The 25,837-nt window shown below is 56.2% G+C and overlaps 1 protein-coding gene across 1 annotated transcript; it reads right to left on the bottom strand.

The window, feature by feature from the left end:
- Positions 1 to 7,478: 7,478 nt before the first annotated feature.
- Positions 7,479 to 21,831, bottom strand: DRAXIN (dorsal inhibitory axon guidance protein). The gene is given in 6 exon segments (XM_023744966.1): positions 7,479 to 7,975; positions 12,382 to 12,471; positions 14,165 to 14,257; positions 16,702 to 16,813; positions 18,277 to 18,467; positions 21,393 to 21,831. Coding segments are annotated over 6 exon segments (1,038 nt in total). The 3' UTR covers positions 7,479 to 7,862.
- Between the last annotated feature and the right edge of the window lie 4,006 nt (positions 21,832 to 25,837).

Here is a 25,837-nt window from a genome sequence, read left to right as displayed (position 1 = left end):
AGGGGGCGTGACCACTGTTACCATGGTGTCTATACCTCCACTCACTAAAACCAGAAGGGGGCGAGACCACTGTGTCCATACCTCCACTCACTAAAACCAGAAGGGGGCGAGACCACTGTGTCCACAGTGTCTAAACCACCAGTCACTAAAGCCGGAAGGGGGAGTGACCACGGTGTCCATACCACCACTTACTAAAGCCGGAAGGGGCGTGACCCTGGGGGAAGCAGGAGCCTGGAGGGAGTTGAGGTGGGCGAGTCTGCTACTTCTCTCTTCCTGCGTTTTCTGGAGGAAACTGGACATTGCTGGGAGGTGCGAGAGCCCCCTTTTCCAGAAGAGACACTTGGTTTTTCTCGACCAGACGAGTGTTATGGGCCCAGCCAGCCTCCTTGAATACTCCTCCTTGAGCCTTAAAATGCAGCCAATAATCCCTAATGTTCCTGTTGTTTCGCCATCTCATCAGGATCCTATGCAAATTACCACTGATCTCACCCCGTGTGCTCAAGTGGGGCAGCAGAGAGCCCATCAGAAGGCTCTGTGGACCGCTTAGGTCAGCGGTTCTCAACCTGTGGGCCGAGACCCCTTTGGCGGTCGAACGACCCTTTCACAGGGGTCGCCTAAGACCATCCTGCATATCAGATATTTACATTATGATTCATAACAGTAGCAACATTACAGTTATGAAGTAGCAACGAAAATGATTTTATGGTTGGGTCACAACATGAGTAACTGCATTTAAAGGGCCAGAAGGTTGAGAACCACTGGCTTAGTTGGTGTGGAAAAGCAGAAAAGACAAGCCTGTGAGTGGCTGCATCCCGGGAAACGGTTGTGTTCGACACCAGCCAGAAAGAGAGTGGGTTTCAGAGGCCGTTGCCCACGACAGAGACAACCCTTTGCCCGAGCGGCCCTCTCACTCTGTCCTATGGCCTTTCATTCCCCTTCCCCTCCTCCAGCCATCCTCTTCATGTCCTCACGTGTCCATGTGTGTGCACGCACGCAGGCCCTCCCTAAATGTGTGCAGTGTCTCCCGCCTCCCGCTGCCTGTCCTGGTTCTGCTCCTCTGTCCCACTTCTGTCCGAGTTCAGGCTGCCTCCTCCTTCCCCCTGTCCAGCCTCCCGTCTCTCCATGTGGACGGAATAGAATCCCAAGGGAGGCAACGAGGGCTCTGGCTGTGCCAGACACGCAAGTAAGGCCAGTTATGGCCACGGAGCCCTGCGGCTGCCCAAGATGCCTCTCTGCCTGGGGCTTTTCCTGGTGTTTGCTTTCACCCTCTGTTGCTGGGCTGGCTCACTGCAGAGCATTCCTGTCTGGCTCCCTGGCTCCCTGAGGGGCAGTAAGAGCCTGTGCTCAGGTGGGGGAGATAAGAGAAGAATGAGGAAGAGGAAACCCCAGGGGCCTTCCTGGAGGCAGCGTGAAGGTGAGTGCACGGCCTTTGGTTCTGGCAGCCCAGGGCTGGGGCCTGCACGGAGCTCCTGTCCCCTGCAGGCCCTGGCAGCAGCCCTGGGGATCCTGGATGAGCTGGGGGGCGGGGGGAGGGGGGTGGGTGGGTGGGGCGGGTCTGAGGCTAGGTGACTGACCAAACGTGAGGCATTGGAGAGGCAACATGGGGCCGGTGAACACAATCAGGTTTTGGATTCGGAGAGACTTGGGTGTTGCCCTTGGCTCTTCACTGCTGTCACTAAGGCCTTTATTTCTCAATGCCTTAGTTTTTCTCCTCTGCAAAATGGGGTGCAACAGTTTCCAGCTACACAGAGGACGGGGGCCTCATGCAGTGGACACAGCTCAATATACAGAGGCCAGGGTTGTAGTTGGATGGATGCATTGCCATTTCCTCTCCAAACAGGCACAGTCCCCCCTTATCCATCCCTCCTTCTCAGCCTTAGACGTTTCAAGACACACACCCCCGCCCCCCCGCCCCCCCCCCCCCGTGGATGCCTGAAACTGTGGATAGTACCAAACCCTCTATATATCGAGCACTGTGTATACTACGTGTTTTTTTCTGATGCAAACATGCATACCTATGATAAAGCTCAATTTATCAATTAGGCACAGTAAGAGAGTAATGACAATAATTAACAAAAATGGAACAATTACAACAACATCCTGCCGTAGAAGTTATAGGAACGTGTTCTCTCGCTCAGAATATCTCGTACTGGACTCACCCTTCTTGTGATGATGTGAGATGACACGAGGCCTGTGTGACCAGACGAAGTGAGGGGGGTGAGTCACTATTAAGGAAAATAACGGTGACAAACCCAAGCCTGGCCACAGGTGATCTGACAACCGGGACAGCTACCGGGGAGTTTAGTGAACAGCGTGGATACACTGGACAAAGGATGGTTTCTGTCCGGGGTGGGCAGAGCGGGATGGCGTGAGTTCACCCTGCGACTCAAAATGTCACCGATTTCAAATGTATGAGTCACTTCTGCAATTTTCTGTTTAATAATTTCAGACCGAGGTCGATCTCGGGTAACGGAAACCACGGAAAGTGAAAGCATAGATAAGGGAGCTGAGCAGGGCTGGCTGCAGCTGCCACGGAGACAAGAGACGCCTTTCCCGGTGCAAAGCCAGGCCACCCCCTCGCCAGCGCATGCTTTCCCAAGATGCATCGGGGCCTGCCCGGCCCAGCCTCGATGGCGTTCCTGAGTTCTTCCCCGTCCTGCCAAAGTTGGCATCAGTATTTCTCGGCACTCGGCCGCCCAGGCCTGGAAGGAGGTTGCCAGAGGCCGGCCTGCGGTGACCAGCCCCGTCATCTCTGTGGGACCTTGGCTGCCCCAACCCTAAGATGGGGAAGGAGATGAAGGTGTGAAACTCCCACCCACAAGGTCTGGTCGAAGGACCACAGCGAGGCCCAGGTGAGGGCAGAGGCCCCGTCTGCCTGGTTTACTGCTTAGCTCTGAGCAAACGCTCAGTAAAAGGTGAGGGTGAGAAAATGCAAGAGACATGGCAGGTGGAGTCCTGACCGTGTTCACTGCTGGCACAGACAGCCCGCCTCCTGGAGGGGCAGAGAGAGACAGCAAGGCGGCGTATTAACCATCATCTCTTTATTTACAGCGCAAGAGACCACATGCAACACAGGACTACGAGGGCGTAGCACCCCCCTCCCACTTTAAAGAGGGACCGCAGACCCCCCGGGAAGGTCCTAAGAGTCAGAACACCCAACTGAGGGCCCTTGGCCCAGGCGCCCCACTTGATTTTCTCTAAAAATAAAGACCAGTTCCGGCCCGAGGCAGGGCCTCCCAGTTCGTCATGGCCAGGTAACTGGGCCAACTGGACCGACAACTCCCCCCTGACTGTGAATGTCCCTGAATCATCCCCGTGTCCCTGGCCCAACAGTTCCCTCCCCAGACCTGTCTCTCAGGTACAGCGCGTGGGAACGGCCCGGAGAAATCGTCCAAACTCCCCCGAGATTCTGATTCAGCAGGTGGGCCCCGGGGCCTGCATCTCCCCGCGGCTCCAGGCCATGCCACGCGGCTGGGTCCTGAGCCCTGGGAATAAGGAGGGACTAGGAAGCCTCCCAGGGAGGCCCCGGATCCTAAACCCCAGCAGCCATCCTGACAGAATGCAGAAAACACACAATGGAAGCACCGGTTCTGCAAACCGCTAGTCCCTGCCGCTCCCTCCGCAGCGCACACACACTCAGACACCCTCCTCGCCATCTCCCACGGGAGTGACGGTCACCACAGGGGTGACGTGCCCGTCCAGCCTGTGAAATGCTTTGCTCTTTGGTCCCTCTCACCACCTCTCCCAGCACCATCTTCCCTCGCTGTTCTGTGAATCAACACGTTCCTTGCAGGGCACGTGGATCTCTGCCCTCCCTCCAGCTGCACAGGGAACCCCATTCCGGGGCTGTGCGCCCACCACGCAGCATCGATGTACTGGGGGTGTTGGACCTGCTGGGAGGGAGAGCCACCCGAAGCATCTCCGAGGTGGAGGGGGGTCGTGGCTTTGCGATCCGACTTGTGTCTCAGTTACACCCCAAAGCGAAGCGGCCTCTTTCCCAGGAGGCGTGGCCCTCGTGGCCTCTGACCTCAGGCCATTCCCAGCAGCCTGGGGAGCCACCAGACAAATCCTGGAAAGGCAGCCCCGTGGGAACGGCGACTATCTCTGGGGAATGGCGGTACGACGCCACGGGAGGAATGCAGGAGGGCCCTGTGACTGTCCCAGCAGCTACTGGTTTCCACTTGGCCCGCTGCTCAGCTCTCCGCCCCCGGGGGGTGGGGGGTGGGGGGTGGGGGGGTGTGCATTTTTAAAAACTCATGAATCTGTTATCTCAAGCCGCGCACACCTCACACCTCCAGCTCCGCCCGGAGTCCGTGCACGCAGTTCTCCAAACCTCGGACCCAGAAGCCACGTCCTCTTTTCTGACGGAGCATCTCATGGCCCCGGTGGTCCAGGGGACACGCTTCAGGGAAGGAGACTGAGTGGTGACTTAGAAATGATCTTTGACGATGCGATGGGTCGTTAGCAAAGAATGAAACACCTCCTAACATTATCCTGGAAAATAAATCAACTAACACTGGGGGCTCATTATGTGCCCAGCACTGTTAGAAGCACGTTATAAGGATTTGCAATTACTTCTCACAATACCCCTTGTCCCCATTATATGGATGAAGAAATCAAGGCACAGAGACCTTAAGGAACTTCCCTAAGGTCAGGAAGGTGGTGAGAGGTGGAGCAGGCCTGGAGCAGCTCTCGGGCCCGGCTCCACGCTAGTCACCTGCAGAGCCTTGAAAACACAGGGAACCCAGACACAACCCTGACCAACGACAGTGGACTCTGCAGGTGGCCCCTGGACACCGGTGCCTTTGAAGGCTGCCCAGGTTATTCTAACGTCCTGCGCGGGCTGAGACTAGTGGACTAGAGCAGAATCTGCAAACCGTGGCCTGTGGGCCACATCCAACCCACTGCCGATTTTTGTGTTGCTCACAAGCAAGGTTTTACATTTTTAAATGTGCTTTAGAAAATCAACAGAAGAACAGCAGTTTGTGACCTGTGAAAATTATATGAAATTCACATCTTAGTGTCCATAGATAGTTTTATGGGAACATTCTGGCCTTTTCTGGTAAAGTTTGCTGACCCCCTGGATCAGAGAAAACTGGCTTCTGTACCAGCAGAAGAAAGTTAAGATAGACCTAAGAAAGAACTCTCCCCTCTCCCCCCACAGAAAACAAGAAAGAACTTCCTGGCTGCCCGGCCAGGGTGGCTCAGTGGTTGAGTGTTGGCCTATGAACCGAGAGGTCACCGGTTTGATTCCTGATCAGGGCACATGGCCAGGTTTCAGGCTTGATCCCTGGTTGGGGGCGTGCAGGAGGCAGCCAATCAATGTTTCTCTCTCATCGATGTTTCTATCTCTCTCTCCCTCTCCCTTCCTTTCTGTAACATCAATAAAAACATATTTATAAAAAGAACTTTTTAAAAATATATATTTTATTGATTTTTTACTGAGAGGAAGGGAGAGAGATAGATAGCTAGAAACATCGATGAGAGAGAAACATCAATCAGCTGTCTCCTGCACACCTCCTACTGGGGATGTGCCCGCAATCAAGGTACATGCCCTTGACCGGAATCGAACCTGGGACCTTTCAGTCTGCGGGCCGATGCTCTATCCACTGAGCCAAACCGGTCAGGGTGAAAAAGAACTTCTTGTCAGAGAAGTTTGTTAAACACTGAGGGGGCTTTGGGACCCCCCTGGAGATAAAAGGTTCCACCCCCACCCCCACCCCACTTGGCAAATGCCAAATGCAGACAAGCCAGGTCACTTCTTAGCCATGGAACTCCCCTGAGGGCAGTGATAGTTCCCTGCGGCCTCTCAGCTTTGTCCTGACCTTCTGCTTCCCACTGCCGATGTCCAGGGCCACCTGACAGCCAGACTTCACGCTGCATGGCCTGCCTGCAGCCACACCCTTAGGGCTCGATCACAGTCTCCAACCAGCCACCCACGAGAGGCACACACAGCAGAGGCGTTGTCTGCTCCCTAACAGTCAATCTGCTGGCGGACTCAGGGTTCCATTTCCAAAGAGCCGGCTTTGATCTCTTTCAGTTCCACCGCCTCACCCGCAAGAGGCCCATGCCCATCGAACTGGAACAGGAGAAAAGAGCAAGCCTATCTGGTTTCTGCTAGATGAGTCTGTGTTCCTTGTGCCAGACCCCTGACCCCAACTGATTTTCCCAGGGGAGTAAACAGCCCTGGCATCCTGTGGGCGTGCCCCCCCCCAACCGCCGGCCCCAGCAGGTGCAAGGAATCCAGATGGGCAGGGCTTTTGTCAGTTGTGACCTGGTTTGCCCTGGACCAGAGAGTTGGCCAGGAATGAGATGCCAGGTGGGGGGAGTCAGGCGGTCCCTAGAGCCAGCTCTGCGTGGAGAGACGTTCTGGGTGGGCATCCTGGGTCTGGCCTGTGGGGGGCAGGTGTCCTCAAGCACCTCAACCTCAGAGAGCCCCAACTCCTCAGTGGGCTTTGTGGCAGAAGTGTGGGGTGGGGGTCCTGGCATGGTCTCTGGGAGGCCTGGGAGCCACTAAGGTATAGGGTGCCTACAGGCGATGTGTGTGTGCTTTGAGTCCCTGCTTGCATTACATTCTCCAAGGGCACGAACTACAAAAGCTAAAGAACTGCCCGGCTGGTTTGGCTCAGTGGTTGAGTGTCAGCCTATGAACCAGGATGTCACGGTTTGATTCCTGGTCAGGCACATACCCAGCTTGTGGGCTCATCCCCAATGGGGGGTGTACAGGAGGCAGCCAATCCATGAATCTCTCTCATCACTGATGTTTCTATCTCTCTCTCCCTTTCCCCTCTGGAATCAGTAAAAATATATTTTTAAAAAAGCTAAAGAACCCCAGGGGTGGACGGTGCTGGGGCAACTCTGAGGCACATGTCCCAGGACAGGGTGAGCAGGGCGGGAGGAATCCGAGGAACCCGTCCCAGCTCAGCTTGTCAGCTCCCGGGGGGCAGGGGCCCATCTGCCCAGACCACGCCGTCCAGACAAGCAGGTGTTTAGCGCAGATTTGGTTCTGTTTGAAAGATGATGCCCCCTTGTCCAGGGAAGGAGGAGAGCGGTCAGTCATTGCAGCTTCACCCAGAGGAAGGACTAGCAGGACACACGCCTCTCTCGCTGAAAGCCCTGGAGAGCCTGCAGTAAGTCCTTAGCTGTGAAGGAGCAAGAACGCGGGCTGTGGAGCCCGACAACGTTGGGCCAGGTTCCGATCACAACTCCACATCTGCTCCCCAAGACACGGTGGGAGCTCTCAGTGGGGCTTGTGGGAAAGGCAGAATCGGCTGAGTAGGAATCTGAATTTGCACCCGACCCCAGAGGGCTGGTACACAGGTCAAGGTTTGAGGAGCACTGAGCTGGGACCTCGGACAGGTCTGATGACTCAACGGTGGCTGTTTCCTCACCTGTAAAACGGTGAAAAGGTCGCGGGATAACGTACGTCACGCATTTAGCGCAGTGCCTGGCACAAAAGAGGTGTTTTGTGTTCATCTCCCACCCAAGTTCCCATTTCTTTTCTGTTCAAAAACCTCTTCACTTTTAAAACTCGAAGCTGTTGCAGTGCTGCGGTCGGACAGTAGAGGGCACTATCGACATTGCCATCGCGGAGAACAGGGCACGGGTTGCTCAGGCCCTGCGGGTCCCTCAGGGGTGTGGGTTGCAGACGAGCTGCTGCTCGGCTCCTGGGCAGAGGCAGTACCCCAGCGCTCCCCTCCCGGGGCTGCGGGTCCTCGATCGGGTCCTGGGTCGGAGCCTGCAGCCTCAGACATCTGGTCCCCCATTTGCTCCCCCACCGCTAGTTATAAACAAACTGTCGCTTCTCCAAACCTCCAGCGCTCCGTCCCCAGGCCTGCGGGGAGGCGCCTCAGTCTGGGCCACTAGACGTTGATGAAGGATCCCTGGTCGCCGTTGGCCGTCTCGGGCTCCACGCAGCGCCCCTTCCTCCGTGTGACCCTGCGGTTCCGGTGGAACTTGGCATAGCAGCGCAGCCCTGAGCAGAGAGAGGCAAGGGGGTCAGGGGTGCCGTGGGCCAGTCCCCTCCCCATCCTCTCCCCTACACACCCTCTGGGACCCCTGCCCCCTCTCACCACCACCCCCTTCTTTATTCTGCCCTACAACCAACCCACCCGCCTCACAGCAGCCTGAGTGCGGAGGAAGAAGGGGTGCATAGATGGAGCACAGGGGACATTTAGGTCCATGAAACTCATCTGTGTGACACTGTAATGGTGGCTGCATGTCATTGTGCATTTGTCAAAAGCCACAGGATGTACCACACGAAGAGCAAACCCTAACGTTCACTATGGACTTCGGTTAACAACCACAATGCATCACGCTGACTGGTAGCTCAGCTGGTTAGAGCATCGTCCGTCCGGATGCACCAAGGTTCTGGTTTTAATCCTTGGTCAGGGCACACGCAAGAATCAACCAATGAATGCACACATAATGAAAACAAATCATTGTCTCTCCCTTTTTAGAAGCAACAAATGTAAAATAAACTGCTCTTCTTGAAAATAATAATAACAACGTATCAGGATCGACTCATCACTGTAGAAAGTGTGCCACACTAATGAGATGATAAGAGGGGGAACTGTAGGAGGAGAACTCTGTGTTTTCTGCACACTTTTTCTGTAAACCTAAAAATGCTCCAAAAAAAGTCTATTCAGCCCTGGCCGGGTGGCTCAGTTAGTTAGAGCATCGTCCTGTCCACCAAAAGGTTTCAGGTTTGATTCCTGCTCAGGGCACATTTCTAGGTTGCGGGTTTGATCCCCAGTTGGGGCGCATACGGGAGGCAACCAATTCAAATTTCTCTCTCACATTCTCTCTCCCTCTCCCCCCCTCCTCTCTCTCTCTCTCTCTCTCTCAAATTAATAATATATCCTCAGGTGAGGATTTTTTTAAAAGTCTATTAAAAACTTTTTAAAGGAACAAAGATTCTGCCCTCCCCTATACAACCGGGAGGTTCTCTATCGTGCTAGAAAGGAAGCCTGACTTCAGTCTTCTTGCTTTTCCTCATATATCCAGCCATTTCCTGCCTCAGGACCTTTGCACTTGCTGTCTCTCAGCCAGAAATGCCTTCCCCAAGCCTTTTGCATAGCTGGCTCCTTCGTGGCCTTCAGGTCTCAAAGGGAACCTCCCTGCCCACCTAATTAAAGTAGGTGTGGCCTCTCCACATAGTCCCAGGCACCCCCTGAAATACATGGGTAGACATACTGTTCATTTAAGTCCACGTGCTCTTGATGGTGGCGGAAAGAGACGTCAGCGAGCAAATCCCTACATTTCAGGTTAGCAGTGACCACAGAGAGAGAGGACCTAGTGCTACTTTAACATCCACTGTGTCACCATCAAGAGAATAAAGGGGCTGCTATGAAGTGTGTGCTGAGTGGCCTAGAACTGACACCTGGGTCACTGGGCTTTTAGAACTGGGACCACACAAGTGACACTTGGGAGTGGACAGGGGATTCATGAGCAGGAGTGGTTGGTAGTCACAGAAGCCTTTCTGGAACCCTCCGGAACCCAGGCTGGCCCCGACTGCTGGGCTTCAGCTCCGAGCCCTGTGTCCAGCGTTTTGGGATATGGTCCCCACGAGGGTTCCTGGCACCCCTAGATCCCTCCGGTGTGGCATCTCAGTGACAACCTCTTCTTGGACCATCTTTATTTTTTTAAAAAAATATATATTTTATTGATTTTTTACAGAGAGGAAGGGAGAGGGATAGAGAATTAGAAACATCGATGGGAGAGAAACATCGATCAGCTGCCTCCTGCACACCCCCTACTGGGGATGTGCCCACAACCAAGGTGCATGCCCTTGACCAGAATCGAACCCGGGACCCCTCAGTCCGCAGGCCGACGCTCTATCCACTGAGCCAAACCGGTCAGGGCATTGGACCATCTTTAATGAGCTGCCTGAACTGTCGCTTCCACTCTTCATTTTTTTGAGCCCGAGTCTCCAGGGAGGAAGCAAGAGTTTTGATGGAGCCGACCAGTGTGGGGCCAGCGGAAATGAGCAGATGGGGCTTTGTTTGTAGACAGAGCCTTTGGAAGCCTGGAAAGCCGTCCCCTCCCACCTGAGGCCCAGGGAGGGAGGGAGAGAGAGAGGAAGGGGGAAAATAAGGAAGGAAGGAGGGAAGGAAGGAAGAGAGGAAGGGAGGGAGGGAGGGGGAATGGATTGATTCCTGGGCAGAGGGGCCACCACTGAGCATCCAGCCAGGCACCACTGGGCATGTGCAGCTCAGTAGGGCCAAGTCCCTCTACTTAGGTGGGCTGGACCTGGAGGCCAAGGACTGAGGTTTGGCCCCAACGCTGTTCTGGGCTCCCTGGACTGGAGTGCCTCCTGCCCGCTCGGCACCTCAGTCTCCTCCTCTGTGAAATGGGGCCTCGATCCTGCATCCAAGTACCAGAAGGCAGCTGCCCAGCATCCCCCCATCTTCCACGCCTGCTGCCTCCATCCCCTCTCCCCTCCCAGCTGGTCCTTCCTGTCTCCATTCCTGCCCCCCACAGCCCTACAGTCACAGTGAACTGTTAACCCCAAAGCCAGACCATGTCACGCCCCTGGTTACAACCTGCCTGCAACTTCCGATTAGAAATCAAACAAGGCCAACAAGGTTCTGCATGAGCCTCCCAACAAGCTTCCCCCACCTCCCTGTGTGCCACCTTCCCCGTGGCCACCGTGTGCCCAGTCCACACACCAGCCTTGCTCCTGCCCGAGGTCCTTGCCTTTCCCCTGCCGCTCGCCTGGGACGGTCTCCCTGACAGCCACCATCTTCAGGTGGCTGGTTCCACTGTCCACTCCTGCCCCTCCTTTGTAACAACCCAGACTTTTCAGCAGACCTCCGGGCTATTCTCCTCGCAGCCCTTATTGCTTCTAAAGGCATCTCATCTCACTGGGCAGGGAGGTAAGATCTCGTCTCGCTGAAATGGACTCTGGGTGCAGAACTTGCTCCTTTTTAAAAAAATATATTTTATTGATTTTTTTTACAGAGAGGAAGGGAGAGGGATAGAGAGTCAAAAACATCAATGAGAGAAACATCAATCAGCTGCCTCCTGCACACCTCCCACTGGGGATGTGCCCGCAACCAAGATACATGCCCTTGACCGGAATCGAACCTGGGACCCTTCAGTCCGCAGGCCAATGCTCTATCCACTGAGCCAAACCGGCAGGGCAGAACTTGCTTCTTCTTTTAGCTGCTGAATCCCAGAACAGTACCAGACACATGGTAGGTGCTCAGTAAGTATTTCCTGAACGAATGGATGCATGAATAATGGGATGTACACAGTGTTATTGCTTTCACAGCAGATAACTGATAGCCTGCTGTGAGCCAAAATAGGGCATGTATCTGAGGATGGTTAATAGAGGCACCAAGACCAAATCCTCCCACTCAGGACATACGAACACTAATTGGATACTGGATGATACTGAGTAATTATTGCTCATTTTTGGTATTTTGTTCTTAAAAGAGTACTTATCTTTCAGAGACAGACACTGAAATATTCACAGATAAAATCTCTCAAAACTCCCAGGAGTTGCATCAAAATTATATTGGAATGGGGGACTGGGCAGGGGAGAGACCACACAGATTGGCAGTGAGTTGGCAATTATTGAAGCTGGGTGGTGGGAAACAGGGGTTCATTATTATAGTGACTAATATTCCGACTACTTCACATATGCTTGAAAAGTTTCAGAACACAAAATTAAAAATGTTCTCCTCCTTTTCCAGCTGTGTGAGTTTGGGCAAGTCACTTAACCTCTCTGTGCCTGTTTGCTGATGTGTAAAATGGAGATCATAATCCTCCCTCCCTGGATGGCTGTGAGGATTAAGAAGGCGTGAGGATTCAGGATTAAGGAGGGGGAGGAGGATAATGAGAGTCAAGTGCTCAGCACAGAGCCCGGCCGCCTGGGCAGGAGGCGCCTACTGCTCTGGGTGGGAGCTCAGAGGTTAAAGCAGCAGCCGGCCAGCCAAGTGCATCCTTCGCCGAGTCGTGCTGGGAAACCCACCCCCCAGCCCGATATCGCACTTGGAATGCCTCCCGGGGGTAGAATTCTGGCCTGAAAGCACCAGCCTTCTCGGGTTTGATCTTATTTAAAGAGATAGTCTCCTCTCTCCTCCCTTCTCCCGCCTCCCGATCACGGGAGATCAAGCCAGCTTGTATTTTGAGAGGTGAGAAAAGCAAACCTGAGAAACGATACCAGGACTGGAGACTAAATGAGCTCACAGATTGGGAAGGCACTGATGCTCATGGCGTCGGCTCCCAAGGGATTCTCCCACCCCTCCTTTGCCGCAGGCCCCTCGGGCCACCTCCGCCACGAAATAGCATCCCGGCTCCGTGCAGAACCAGCGTCAGAGCATGAGGGATGCACCCCCCCCCCCACCGCCCCCGCTGGGGGGAGTCCAGGCTCACCTTCCGCACACATGCAGTCGTCGAAGCATTTGTTGTTGAGGCCCCGGTTGTGGGGCATGCAGATGTGCCCCCGCAGGTCACAGCAGGTCCCTGCCAACACAGCAAGCACACGTGGTCAGCCAAGCTGAGGGGACCCTCCCCACGGTCCCACCAGACAGGAGATCCATCATCGCTGCGGCAGGGCCGTGCCCTGGCGGGGTGGGGCCATCTGGTGTGCAAGGCTCCCAGCCGGAACCACTGACGGATGTCACGGCCCAGGGCCTTGCGGGCGGGTGGCAGAGACCCAGCTGCCCTAGACGGACAATTGATTGATCATGGGAGGAGCGGAGCACTGTGGGATCACCTCCCGGGGACAGCGGGCGGAACAGCTGGGGGCTGCCAGGTGTGGAGTCAGCGTGGAGCTGGGGCGCCTCAAGGATCGTTGACACCAACGTCCTCTTTTGACAGATGGAGAAACGGAAGGCCCCCCCCCCCCCCGCCCGCCGGGAAGCAGTGAGATCCCCCCAAGGCAGGCCCGCCCCGCCCACCATGGAGCCCCCTCTCAGAGCGACTGTCCAGTTGGCCCGAACGCCAGCCTTTTCTTTCTGCTCCGGGTGAAGACAATGGTTTGGAAAGAAAACTGCCGGTCGGGGAGCTGGTGGTCTGGCCCACACAACGCCAAACGCTGATGCGATGGCGGTTTTGTAGACTATCCCGGCCACTGAATGAGCAATGTGTCCCCCTGGGGGTGTACCACTCGGCTCTCCCCCCAAGATCCAGGTGGCACTTGCTGTCCAGCAGCGAGGAGAGCAGTTAGCTGTTAGCATCTTCAGGATGTCACCCTGGGCCAGGGATGGTGAACCTATGACACGCGTGCCAGAGGTGACACGCGAACTCATTTTTTTTGGTTGATTTTTCTTTGTTAAATGGCATTTAAATATATAAAATAAATATCAAAAATATAAGTCTTTGTTTTACTGCGGTTGCAAATATCAAAAAATTTCTATGTGTGTCACGGCACCAGAGTTAAGTTAGGGTTTTTCAAAATGCTGACAGGCCGAGCTCAAAAGGTTCGCCATCACTGCCCTGGGCCCATGTCACGCTATCTCTTGAGCAGTCCCAGCGATGGCGGGGGAGGGAGGAAGGGGTAACAGGGCCGGACCAAGACTGCATCCCAGGTTCCCCTGCCATTCCTGCTCCTCCCCCTCTTATCACCCTGAGACCTTACCCCCCACCCCTGCCCCCTAACCTCCTACACATCTAACTCCACCTCAGTAGATGCCCCTGGAGGTTAGGGCATCAGTCAAAACACCAGCCCCTTGCTTTCAGGGTGTTGATGGGCACAGCTGCCGAGCGGGCGAGGATGCCACGGGAACATCCACAGAAAGCCGGGCAGTGATGGGCCAAGGGCAGCATTGAGCCCCACCAGACTTTAGGAGGAAGTGGAGGGCGGGGTCAGCCGGACTTAAGGCAGCGCACGGGGCAGTGGCTCCTCAGGCCGACTTAGGGTTGAGCCACTTCCCAGCCGTGTGACCTTGGCTGAGACTCACCCTCTGAGGCTGTTTCCTTGCCTGAAAATTGGGGGTGACAGGGTCTCTTTCTCCGGGTTGCTCTGAGGATGAAAATCAATGTTCCAGCAACTCTCAGGGAAAGGGGTAGCTGGAAGTTGTTCCTACTTATTACCCCGAGACGGTTCCTGAACCCACAGGCCTCCTCGTGGGCCTGGGAAGGTCCACCTCACGCCCCCTCAGGCCCCCAGCACCCAAGCACCCAGCTGGTGCCTTGAACGTGACGCTGTCGGTACCTGGCAGGCAGTCGTGGTGATGGTCGCACGGCTCCCCTTCGGCTGGGGATGTCTCATTGCCCATCACTTGAAGAGTTTACCCCGGGTTCTTCTCTGGGGACAAGAAGATCGCGGTCAGCCGCTGCGCCCAGCGGGGCCGAGAGCAAGCACACGGATGCTGGTGTCGGAGCGCACGCACCGCCATCCCAGTGTGGCGGGGACTCCGCCGCAGCCGTCCCTTCTCTAAACCGGGCTCATGGATAGCACAGACCTAACCTTTTTTTTTAGGGTCAAATGAGTTGACACATGGAATGAGTTTGGCACTTGATAAGTCCTCGATAGTGGTATTTCCCTGTGGGGTGCGCGTTGCAGTGTGGACTCCATGCCCCACCCATCCCCCACTTTGGACATCTGTAGGTCAGGCTGGGGGAGGGGAGGGAGCCCAGGCACGGGGGTGGTGGGTAGGTGGATGTACCTTTCATGTTTGTTTGTTTTTTAAGATTTTTTAAATTGTTTAATTTTTTATACTTTTATTCATTTCAGAGAAAAAGGGAGAGGGAGAGAGAAAAAACCATCAATGATGAGAGAGAATCATTAATCAGCTGCCTCCTGCACATCCCCTACTGGGGATCGAACCCACAACCCAGGCATGTGCCCTAACTGGGAATCAAACTGTGACCTCCTAGGTCAGTGATGGTGAACCTATGACACGCGTGTCAGAGGTGACACGCGAACTCATTTTTTTGGTTGATTTTTCTTTGTTAAATGGCATTTAAATATCTACACTAATAAAAGAGAAACATGGTAATTGGCGTACGACCGCTACCCTTCCCATTGGCTAATCAGCGTATCCTTATGAAAATTAACTGTCAGCCAAGATGGCGGCCGGCAGCCAGGCACTGAAGCGAGCAGGGAGGCTTGCTTCCTCCAGGAACTGCAGACTCCAACGTTCCCACCTCACTTTCCGGCCTCTCAACTGCAACTCTAAGCAACTATTACTATGTTGCAAATAAGAAGCTAAACAAAACTGGCTGTCAGTCAGCCCCGGACCGCAACATTGTATCCATGTTTTCAGCAGCGAGGCCTCAGAGCTAAAGCTGGCCCAGAATAAAAAAAAAAAAAAAGAAAACAAGGAGCGGTTGGGAGCTTTTAGTCAACTGCCAGCGGGAAAACATCCCTCAGCCCCTCAGCCAGCCTGGCCAGGCACCCCAGTGGGGACCCCCACCCTGATCCAGGACACCCTTCAGGGCAAACCAGCCGGTCCCTACCCGTGCACCAGGCCTCTATTCTATATAGTAAAAGGGTAATATGCCTCCCGGCACCGGGATCAGCGGAGCAGTGAGGCTCCCGGCACTGGGATCAGCAGAGCAGCGAGGCTCCTGGCACTGGGATCAGCGTGACAGGGGGCAGCGCCCAAACCCCCTGATCAGCCCTGCTCTGTGCCTGATAGGGGGGGAGCTCCCCAATCCCCCGATTGCCCTGCGGCTCTGTGTGTGACAGGGTGCAACGCACCAACCCCCTGATCGGCCCTGCTCTGTGTGTGACAGGGTAGAACCATAACCTCTCCATCGGCCCTGCCCTGAGTGTGACAGTGGCGGTGCCCCAACCCCCTGATCGGCCCTGCTCTGTGGGTAATAGAGGGCGGCGCCCCAACCCCCCTCCACGGGCCTTGCTCTGTGTGTGACAGGGTAGAGCCATAACCTCCCCATTGGCCCTGCCCTGAGTGTGACAGGGTGCAGCGCCCCAACCCCTTGATCCGCCCTGCTCTGTGTGTGACAGGGGGCAGCGCCCCAGCTCCCCTATCGGCCCTACTCTGTGAGTGACAGGGGGGAGCTCCTCAACCCCCTGATGGGCCCTGCTCTGTGAGTGACAGGGGGCAGTGCCCCAACCCCCCTGATGGACCCTGCTCTGTTAGTGACAGGGGGCAGCGCCCCAACCCCCTGATCGGCCCTGCTCTGTGAGTGACAGGGAGCAGCGCCCCAACCCCCTGATTGGCCCTGCTCTGTGACAGGGGGTGGCGCCGCAACCTCCCCATGGACCCTGCCTTGAGTATAACAGGGGGCGGTGCCCCAACCCCCCAATCAGTCTACCCTGAGCGTGACTGAGGGTGGCATTGCAACCTCCCGATCCGCCCTTCTCTGTGCATGATGGGGCGGCACCCCAACTCCCCAATCGGCCCTGCTCTGAGCCTGACCAGGGGCTGCACTTAGGGATTGGGCCTGCCCTCTGCCACCCGGGAGCAGGCCTAAGCCATCAGGTCGTTATCTCCCGAGGGGTCCCAGACTGTGAGAGGGCACAGGCCGGACTGGGGGACCCCCCCACCCCCGAGTGCACAAATTTTTGTGCACCAGGCCTCTAGTATAAAATAAATATCAAAAATATAAGTCTTTGTTTTACTGTGGTTGCAAATATCAAAAAATTTCTATATGTGACACGGCACCAGAGTTAAGTTAGGGTTTTTCAAAATGCTGACATGCCGAGCTCAAAAGGTTCGCCATCGCTGTCCTAGGTCATAGGTTGACGCTCAACCTCTCAGCCTGCCGGTTGGGTGAACGTACCTTTCTTTTTGGCAGAGGGCCAGGCCTCAGGTTTTAAGTCTTCATAATCGGTCCAGTCGAACAAGGCCATGTCCAGCGTGGGCATCACCTCCCCGTCAGGCCTGGGCTGAGCCTGCAGAAGGTGGGTGGAGAGGAGGGAACATGGAGCCCCAACAGGTGGAAACAGAAATGTGGGGCCCCAGGTCCAGAGGGCAAAGGAGGGGCTCCTCAGAGGCCAGCTCACCCTCTGCGAGAAGCCCAGCCCCGGGACATCCAGTCACCGAGGTCCCTGCTGTAGCAGCCACTAGGGTACTGTCCTCACTTCACATCCAGGCAGAAAGGTGCCTACAGGCGACCGATGCAGACAGAGGGGTCACCCATCGGGCCTCTGAGGGAGGGGCTGGGAAGGCCTGCTCAGGTCTCTACATCCACAAAGAGGGAGTTGGATGAAGCCAGCTGCTCACTTCCCTGCCCCTCTTTCCCTGGGGAAGTTATCAGGGCACCGCTGAGCCATGGCCACAGCTCTGTTGCACTCACAGCCCCGGGCCAGCCGTCGGGGCTGGATCTGCCACAGTAGGACATGGCAATAAAGCTGCCTTTCAGGGCTGGTGCCCAGGGCATGGACTTCAGGGGGCCTGTGACGGCAGGGGTAACCAGGTCTTCTTTGGGGATGGTTCACAGCTTTTCTCAGAATCTCAGGGGGTGCAAGACCCCAAAAGAGAATAAGAAAGATCTTCTGCTAAAAAGTAAAGTTCTTTTCTTCTACATATACTTTATTGATCATTTTAGATGATATTATTACTTTAAATATATTTTTATTGATTTCAGAGAGGAAGGGAGAGGGAGAGAGAGATATAGAAACATCAATGATGAGAGAGAATCATTGATCAGCTGCCTCCTGCATGCCCCCCACTGGGGATCGAGCCTGCAACCGGGGCATGTGCCCTTGACCAGAATCAAACCCGGGACCCTTCAGTCCACAGGACTACCCTCTATCTACTGAGCCAAACCAGCTAGGGCTACGTGATATTATTTTGGAAAATACTGCAAAGCTACACAAGAGGTGCAATGATGCGTATCTTGCTAATCGCAAGGATGATGCAATGAACTCCCATGTTCCCTTCCTCTATTTGCGGGTGGAAGCAAATTGGCCACAAGAACTCACCTGCTCTCTCCATACATCTCTGTAAAGGTCCGAAGCAGATGTGTTAACTAACACTGGTTACTTCTGGGTTGTGGGGACGGGGCTTTCTGCGGTGCTGTTATTCTCTGTACTTTCTTTCTGCATAAAATTCTCTGCCAAGGACCCTGCTCTTCTCCATGCAGAGACCGGTGTGCTGAGCGGGCACTGGCTTCCCTGGCTGTCCCCAGAGTGAGCCCCCAGGACCACCTTCTCCTGGACAGTGGCCTCCCTTTCAGGACAGAGTGCCGGCCGGGCTGCAGCTGGGCTGGACGGGCACCAGGAGACCTGGTTTCCAGCTCACCCCAGGGGCCTCCGCCAATTTCCTTCCACCCCCCGTGCCTCAGTCTCCCTAAATGACTCAGAGGGATTTGCATGATGTGGTCTCAAGGACGCTTCTGGCTCCGAGGCCTTACCTGGGGCCACAGGGATGTGACAGGCAGGATCAGGGACTCTTCCGTGGCAGGTGCTGCCTCAAAGGTGGTGAGGTAGAGGATGGTCGGGGCCAGGCTGGTGGACGACTCCTCCATGGCAGCGTCCAGCGCCTGGTCTTCGGGCAGCTCCACCTTCTTCATGAGGGAGCTGGGGCCTCGGACCAAGGCTCGGCCTGAGAGACGGAACAGGAAACACAGGGCCTTTATCTGCTCACCACCCCGCATCAGCCCAAAGCAGAACCCACGTTTCCCGCTGCAAACAAGGGGGTGGAGGCATCACGTGACAAGCCTGACAGCCTCGCTAGCCATTGGCTCCCAAACCTCCCTGCTGCCCACGCTCCTGGGAAGGTGGAAACCGGGGTCTGGGGGCGGAGGAATGTCTGGGGTAAACTTGCAGTGTTGCTGGGGGGACAGCCCAGGGATTCTCAATCTAAAGCAGTGGTTCTCAGCCTTCTGGCCCTTTAAATACAGTTCCTCATGTTGTGACCCAACCATAAAATTATTTTCGTTGCTACTTCATAACTGTAATGTTGCTACTGTTATGAATCGTCATGTAAATATCTGATATGCAGGATGGTCTTAGGCGACCCCTGTGAAAGGGTCGTTCGACCACCAAAGGGGTCAAGACCCACAGGTTGAGAACCGCTGATCTAAAGCAACATTATAGCAAGTCCAAGTCTGGGATGGCTGGGTGCAGCCCAGGGTGTAAGTACGACAAATGGGAATTAGTAGGATTAACATGGAAGGCTTCCTGGAGGAGGTCAAGCTTAAGTAGAGGAGCAACGAGATAAGGCTGAGAGGCGTTGCAGGGGGAGAGGCCTTTGAGAAGTCTGGAAGGTGAGAGCTGAGGCTTATCACACACGAGGGAAGGCTGGCTACGTGGTGATAGCACCCGCTGTTTGCTGAGTGCCTGTGTGTGTGTGGACCCCGGTGTATGCCCTGTCCTGCGGTACTAGCATTAGTTCATGAGCTCTGCAGGAGCTCTGGGAGGCAGGTACTCTGTGAGCCTCATCCACCAGGGAGGAAACTGAAGCACAGAGAGGTTAGGAGACCTCCCCGAGGGCACACCGCCGGTAAATACTGAAGTTTGAATTCGAACCCAGCTCCATCTGAGGATAAAATCAATACTTTTAACCACCAATGCCGCCTTCCAAGACACATGGGCATGAGGTAGGTGAGTGTGACCAGGCAGGGTTGGGGTGGTCGGGAACACGGGGCTTCGAGAGAAGCTGGAGGGCCGGGCTCTTCCCTGCCTCTTTGTCTCAGGCGAGAGCTGCCTGTAAGGCTGGTTGGGTCGTTGGGATCACTCCACTCTCCAGAAATGAATCCCAGAGATGAGAAAGGCCACTTAGGGACCTTCAAATCTGTTCCTTTCATTTCCCAGGCTTCACAGCTGGTCAGCTGGGCTGGGCTGGGCTGGGCCTGGCCTCCAGACCTCCCGTGCCCCATCCTCCTTTTGCGCTCTCTCTTAAAATATTCTTATTGATTTCACAGAGGAAAGGAGGAGAGAGAAACATCAATGATGAGAGAGAACCATTGATCGGCTGCCTCCTGCACACCCCCCACTGGGGATCGAGCCTGCAACCCTGGCATATGCCCTGACGGGGAATTGAACTGTGACCTCCTGGTTCATAGGTCGATGCTCAACCCCTGAATCACACCACTCGCTCTCTTAGGGCCCCACCAGTCCCCTGAAGCTGGGGGCTGGAGCTGAGCTGAATGGATCCACACCCCATGTGTGCCCTCTGGCTTGTCCTCAAGGATGCCAGCATCCAGGAGTAGGGGGCTGAGGATCTAAGCTGCCCCCCGACACGCATACACCTGGGGACTGTGCTCTGCCCACGTGGGGGGTCCCAGTAGGCCTGGCAGGAAAGCAAGCCCCAGCTGTTTGCAGCGGGAGGCGGGGCTGAGGCTCCACCACGCTCCCCCTGCAGAACCCCTTCCGCTCTGTGCTCTGTGTCTGCACCACCAGCCCTGCCCCTAGAGGCAGTCTTGTCACAGGAAGAGGCTTGGAAGCTGCGGTTGCGGTTTGGGGCTGGAGGCCAGGTGAGCCTGGGGAGGAGCCGGTTGAGTGTAGCTGCTGGGAAATGTTTGTTCAGAGACGGAATGGGCAAGGGGCGGGGGCGCTGGGAACAGTGGTAGCTAGATGCTCGCAGGGGCTTGGAGATGTGAAGGAAGGTGAGGAGGGCTAAGGGGATGGGGAGCTCCACAGGGAACAGACAGGGCAGAGGCCGGAGCGATAGCGATGAGACGCCTCCCCCTGGGACCTGTGTCCAGGCTGGAGGACACTGGTTCAGCATCAAGAAGAAGCTGAGCATCACCTAGCAACAACGGCTCCCCGTCCCTGCCGCCTGCCAGGCACCGCCCCAAGCTCTCCACGTATCAGGTGGTCTCTGGGCCTCTGCTGAGGCTCGATGGGGCCATTTTCCTCATTTTGCAGAGGGAGAAACTGAGGCACAGGCCAGTGACTCATACAGCTGGTCACTTGGGCGGATTCTGGCTTCAGAATCTATGCGCTCAGCCCTGCTCTGGGCCTCGGAGGTGAAGTGATGCCCTTGGAGGGCCCTGAACTGGTCCATGGCTAATCAGTATATTCAGGTCAGATGCAAAGTCGAGCGTCGCCCTAACCGGTTTGGCTCAGTGGATAGAGCGTCGGCCTGCGGACTGAGGGGTCCCGGGTTCCATTCCGGTCAAGGGCATGTACCTTGGTTGCGGGCACATCCCCAGTAGGGGGTGTGCAGGAGGCAGCTGATCGATGTTTCTCTCTCATCGATGTTTCTGACTCTATCCCTCTCCCTTCCTCTCCCTTCCTCTCTGTAAAAAATCAATTAAAAAAAAAAAAAAGACTGAGCATCTATGGCCACACGTCCCTCCCTGCCTCTCCCAGGCTCCTCCCCTCGCCAGATCCCTCTGACCTTAGTGAGACCCCCTCACTCCTCTGAGTGCCCATTGCCTGCCTCCTTTGGGGCCTCTGGATGTCCTCCCAGTGACCTCACACCATGGGCACCCCCTCCGGGCCTGCTCCTGAAGCCATCTCCGCCCCCCACTCCGCCCTCCCTTCCATCTCAACACCCCACCCATCCCAGATATCCAGCTACCTCTGTGCAGTTTCAGCCTCTCCCTGCGTCTCCTGTGCTCCCTGCTGCGTCTCTTCCCTGGAGACCGGTTCTCCTTCTCAGGGTAGGGCAGGGCCAGCCCCAGGAGCAGACTCTTGTCCTGCAGCAGGCCTGCAGGACTTTGCCCAGGCAGCAGCCCCCCTGCCCCTGGCAGCCTGGAGGCCTGCCTGGTGGAGGTGCCCAGAGCTCCATCCTGGGCCCGGCCAGGCATGCCTGGCCCCCGCTCCTTCTTGCCCAGGCCCCGCCGGTGGTGGTGGCTGGCCTGAGGCGTCCACAGTGCTGGGCCTGGGAGGTTGATGTGATTCTCAGGGAGGTTTCGAGCAGGGGTTCCGGGGCCCAGGGAGCCGGCCAGGCTCAGCTCCAGAAACGCCAGGAGGGCAAGGAACAGCATGGGAGCAACGTGGGTGGTGGGTCCAGCCATGGGCTCCTCCTGCAAGAAAAGCAGCATTTGAGGGGGCAGCCGGGCAGCCCTCCTCCTCCACTTGCCCACTCCCAAACCCCTCCCTGACATCCCTGCCGCCCAGTACTTCTCCACAGGGACAGAGGGGACTCTGCCCCCAGGGGGTAGTTGGCAATTCTGGGGACATTCTGGGTTGGCAAAACTGGGCAGTGTTATCCCGAAACGCCAATCAGAAAGAATGCACCCCTATGTTCATAGCAGCGTTATTTACAATAGCCAAGATCTGGAAACAGCCCAAGTGCCCATCAGTAGATGAGTGGATAAAAAAAGCTGTGGTACAGTTACACAGTGGAATACTATGCAGCTGTGAAAAAGAAGGATCTCTTACCCTTTGAGACAGCATGGAGGGATGTGGAGAATATTACGCTAAGCAAAATAAGCCAGTCAGAGAAAGACAAGTATTACATGATCTCACTTATATATATGTGGAATCTAATGAACAAAATAAACTGAGGAACAGCCCTAGCCGGTTTGGCTCAGTGGATAGAGTGTTGGCCTGCAGACTGAAGGGTCCCAGGTTCGATTCCGGCCAAGGGCACATGCCCAGGTTTCAGGATCGATCCCCAGTAGGAAGTGTGCAGGAGGCAGCCGATCAATGATTCTCTCTCATCATTGATGTTTCTCTCTCCTTCTCCCTTCCTCTCTGAAATCAATAAAACATATTTTTTAAAAAAAGATAAACTAACTGTAGTAAAGGTTACGAAAATAAAAAACACCATCCCCCCCCCCCCCCCCGCCGGGGAAAAAAATATTCCCGGGGGGAGGGAAACTGGGAACAGCCTGAAAATTTTCAAAGGGAACCGGGGGGGGGGGGGGGGGGGGGGGAGGGGGAGGGAATTAACCAAATAATTTATATGCATATATGCATGGCCCCTGAACACAGACAATAGGGTGGTGAAGGCTGGGAGCGGGGTGGGAACTGGGTGGTGGGGGTCACAGGGGAGAAGAAAAAGGAAGGACATTTGTAATACTCTCAACAATCTATATATACTAGAGGTCTGGTGCATGAAAATTCGTGCACTTGGGGGGGGGGTCCCTCAGCCCGGCCTGTGCCCTCTCACAGTCTGGTAGCCTCGGGGGATGTCCGACTGACGGCCTCAGTCTGGCCTCCTTCTGTGGAAGGTGACCCCGCCCCCCCCATCACCCTTCCGCCGCCACTGGTGGCCTCTCTCTGCGGGAGGTGACCAGGCTGGCCAATCAAGGGACGGCGCCAGCCTCGCCGCCACCCCATCATCCCTCTGCCACTGCTGGTCACCGCTGCCCCCCAATTGCAGTCCCCTCCCTTTGCTCGCTGGCCCCACCCCCCACCAATGGGTCGTTCTGCCATCCGGTCGATTTGCATATAGGATAAAAGCATAATATGCAGATCGACCAGATGGTGGAACGACCGGTTGCTATGATGTGCACTGACCACCAGGGGGCAGACGCTCAATGCAGGAGCTGCCTGCAGGCCCCCATTGCCCGATCGGGGCCTGCTGGCCAACCTCTCGGTCCCTTCCCCCAGCTGGCAGGCTCCGATCGCCCGGTGGGGAATGGGGAACCGAGGGTGGGTGGCAGCGGAGGGGGCAGTGCCAGGCCAAGGCAGGTGTGAGTGAGCGGGGCCCCGACAGCCCTGCCGGTCACCCCACAAACACAGGGTGACCAGCATCAACAGCGGGGGCAGGGCTGGCTGCTGACAGCTGGGGAAGATCGGCCCTGATCGTAGGCCAGGCCTAGGGACCCTACCTGTGCACGAATTTCATGTGCTAGGCCTCTAGTATAAATAAAAAAATAAAATAAAATAAAATAAAATAAAATAAAGTAAAATAAATAAATAAAATAAAAGTAAAATAAAATACGCCCAGCCGGGTGTGGCTCAGCAGCTGAGCATTGACCCCGGAACCAAGGGGTCACCGGTTCAATTCCCAGTTCGGGCACATGCCCAGGTTGTGGGCTCCATCTCCAGTAGGGGGTGTGCAGGGGGCAGCAGGTCAATGATTCTCTCTCATCACTGATGTTTCTATCTCCCTCTCCCTTCTTCTCTCTGAAATTAATAAAAACATTTAAAAAATAAAATAAACAAACCAGGCAGTGTTACTGACTCCACTGGGCAGAGGCCAGGAGCGAACACCCTGTGATGCACAGGACAGGCCCTGAGGCAGCCCGGCCGGCCCACAAGGACCACAGTGCTGGGGCCGCGACCCCGTAGAACAGCGTAAGCAGCATCCAGGCCCCAATGAGCCTAGAATTCCTTTCTCTGCACAAACCTCTGCCCTTTGCGGCGTCCTCTCGAAATGACGCCTCTAGTCCCCAGGACTTGGCTCGAAGCCCACATTCAAGCCACGGGAACAACAGCGTTTGAGCACGTGCTGCAGGCAGGAGGCGTGCTCGGCGCTTTGGGTGAATTCACAACACCCGGTCCTTTCAAGAACTCTCTGCCGCGGCTCCTGCCACTTCCTGAAGGGCAAGCGGAGGCCCCGGGGCTCAGTCACACCAGGGAGGGGTCGTTTATGCGATTCTCAGGCCTGTGCTGGGAGTCGTCACATGGCTCCCCTTGGACTTCCTGGTTCTGTCACTGCCCCTTTCTTCCCTTCGGGGTCCGGGCAGGTTCTGGCACCCCCTGTCCCTGCTGCACTGAGGGGTTCTGGAGGCTTTGACTCTGAACCCTGCAGGGTGGGGTGAGCAGACTGCTCCCCATTCCCCACTGGAAGCGCCCCCCCCCCCCCAATGGGACCCACTGCTCTCCCCGACCCCGGAGGAAGAATCGGACACCTGGATGTTCCGGAGGACCTTGGAGCTGGCTCCTGAGGCCTGTGGCTGGGGGATGGACGGGGGGGGGGATGTCTGCTAACTCTGGGGACCCCTGCAGCGCCTCCCCCACAGCACCCACCCCTGCACCTGTCTCACTGCACCCAGAGGAGGAGGCTGGCCGGGCTGATTGAATTTCCATGGACTCCTGGCCCCGAGAGTTCATCAGGCTCCCAAAGGTGCTCACACGCCGTCTGCTTGTGACGTGTGGCCCTGTAACTGCCAGGGCTGAGGACGGGCTGCTGGGCCTGTGATGGTCCCGCACGTGTCTCCCTCCAGCCCTCTCAGTGCCTGCAGTCCCCACACTGGCCCTCGCCCCATGTTCCCCTTTGCCAACCCTGCCTGCGGGGCCCTTGTCCTGAGCAGGGAGGGCAGGTGGGACAGGGAGGCCGGCTCTGGACCAGGCTGACCCGCTGTGAGAGGGCTGGGGGCTGAGGGAGGGAAGAGCTCCTCCTGCCTCACCCAGTCACCTGCTGTCCCTTCATCCGCCTGGCGTGTCCTGGTCCCCTGGGGGGCCGGGGCCGGGGCTCCACAGCCCTCGGTTCTGCTCTTCCTGGAACCACAGAGACAGGCTGTCCCGTCACTTCTCATCTCATCCCGCCCGGAGCCACCTGCATAGCCTGGGTGAGCCTCGGGGAGCTGGGTGGGACCGGGGCTGGGCTCGTTGTGACAACCCTGGTTCTCATCCCTCCATTCCTCAGACCATTCATGCTGCAGCTCTGGCTGATTTCCTGTCCACCTGGCAGGCAGCAGGGGGCTTCTGCCCCTCAAAGTCCCGGAGGCCGGGGCCCCAGCAGCTGGGCAGTCGGGCTGGAGGAAGGAGCCCGTTTCAAAGGGCTGTCAGTCAAGCATTGTTCCCCTCCCAGGGACCCCTGCTCCCAGGACTGAGGCCGACGCTGGCTGGTCTGCAGACCGCCCTTTCGCAGGCGTCACCCTCTGCTCCCTGTGATGAGAACGGCTCTGAGTCTCTGCAGATGCTGCCCCGGACCCAGCCCTGCCCTCCCGTCTGCGGGACACCGATAGCCGGGGTGGGGGGTGGGGGGGATGTCCCACAGAGTTCCTCCTCAACAGGGAGCCTTCCAGGTGTTGGCCAATGAATGGAATCCCCGTCCTCCCGTGGGGAGAAGCAAGGCAGGCCACCCAGAAAGTGTAGCAGAGTCCAGAGAGGCTGGCAGAGGGG

The sequence above is a fragment of the Myotis lucifugus genome, unplaced genomic scaffold, assembly GCF_000147115.1.
Source record: "Myotis lucifugus unplaced genomic scaffold, Myoluc2.0 scaffold_501, whole genome shotgun sequence".
NCBI classification, from domain to species: Eukaryota; Metazoa; Chordata; class Mammalia; order Chiroptera; family Vespertilionidae; genus Myotis; species Myotis lucifugus.
This window is presented reverse-complemented; position numbering and strand designations above follow the sequence as displayed.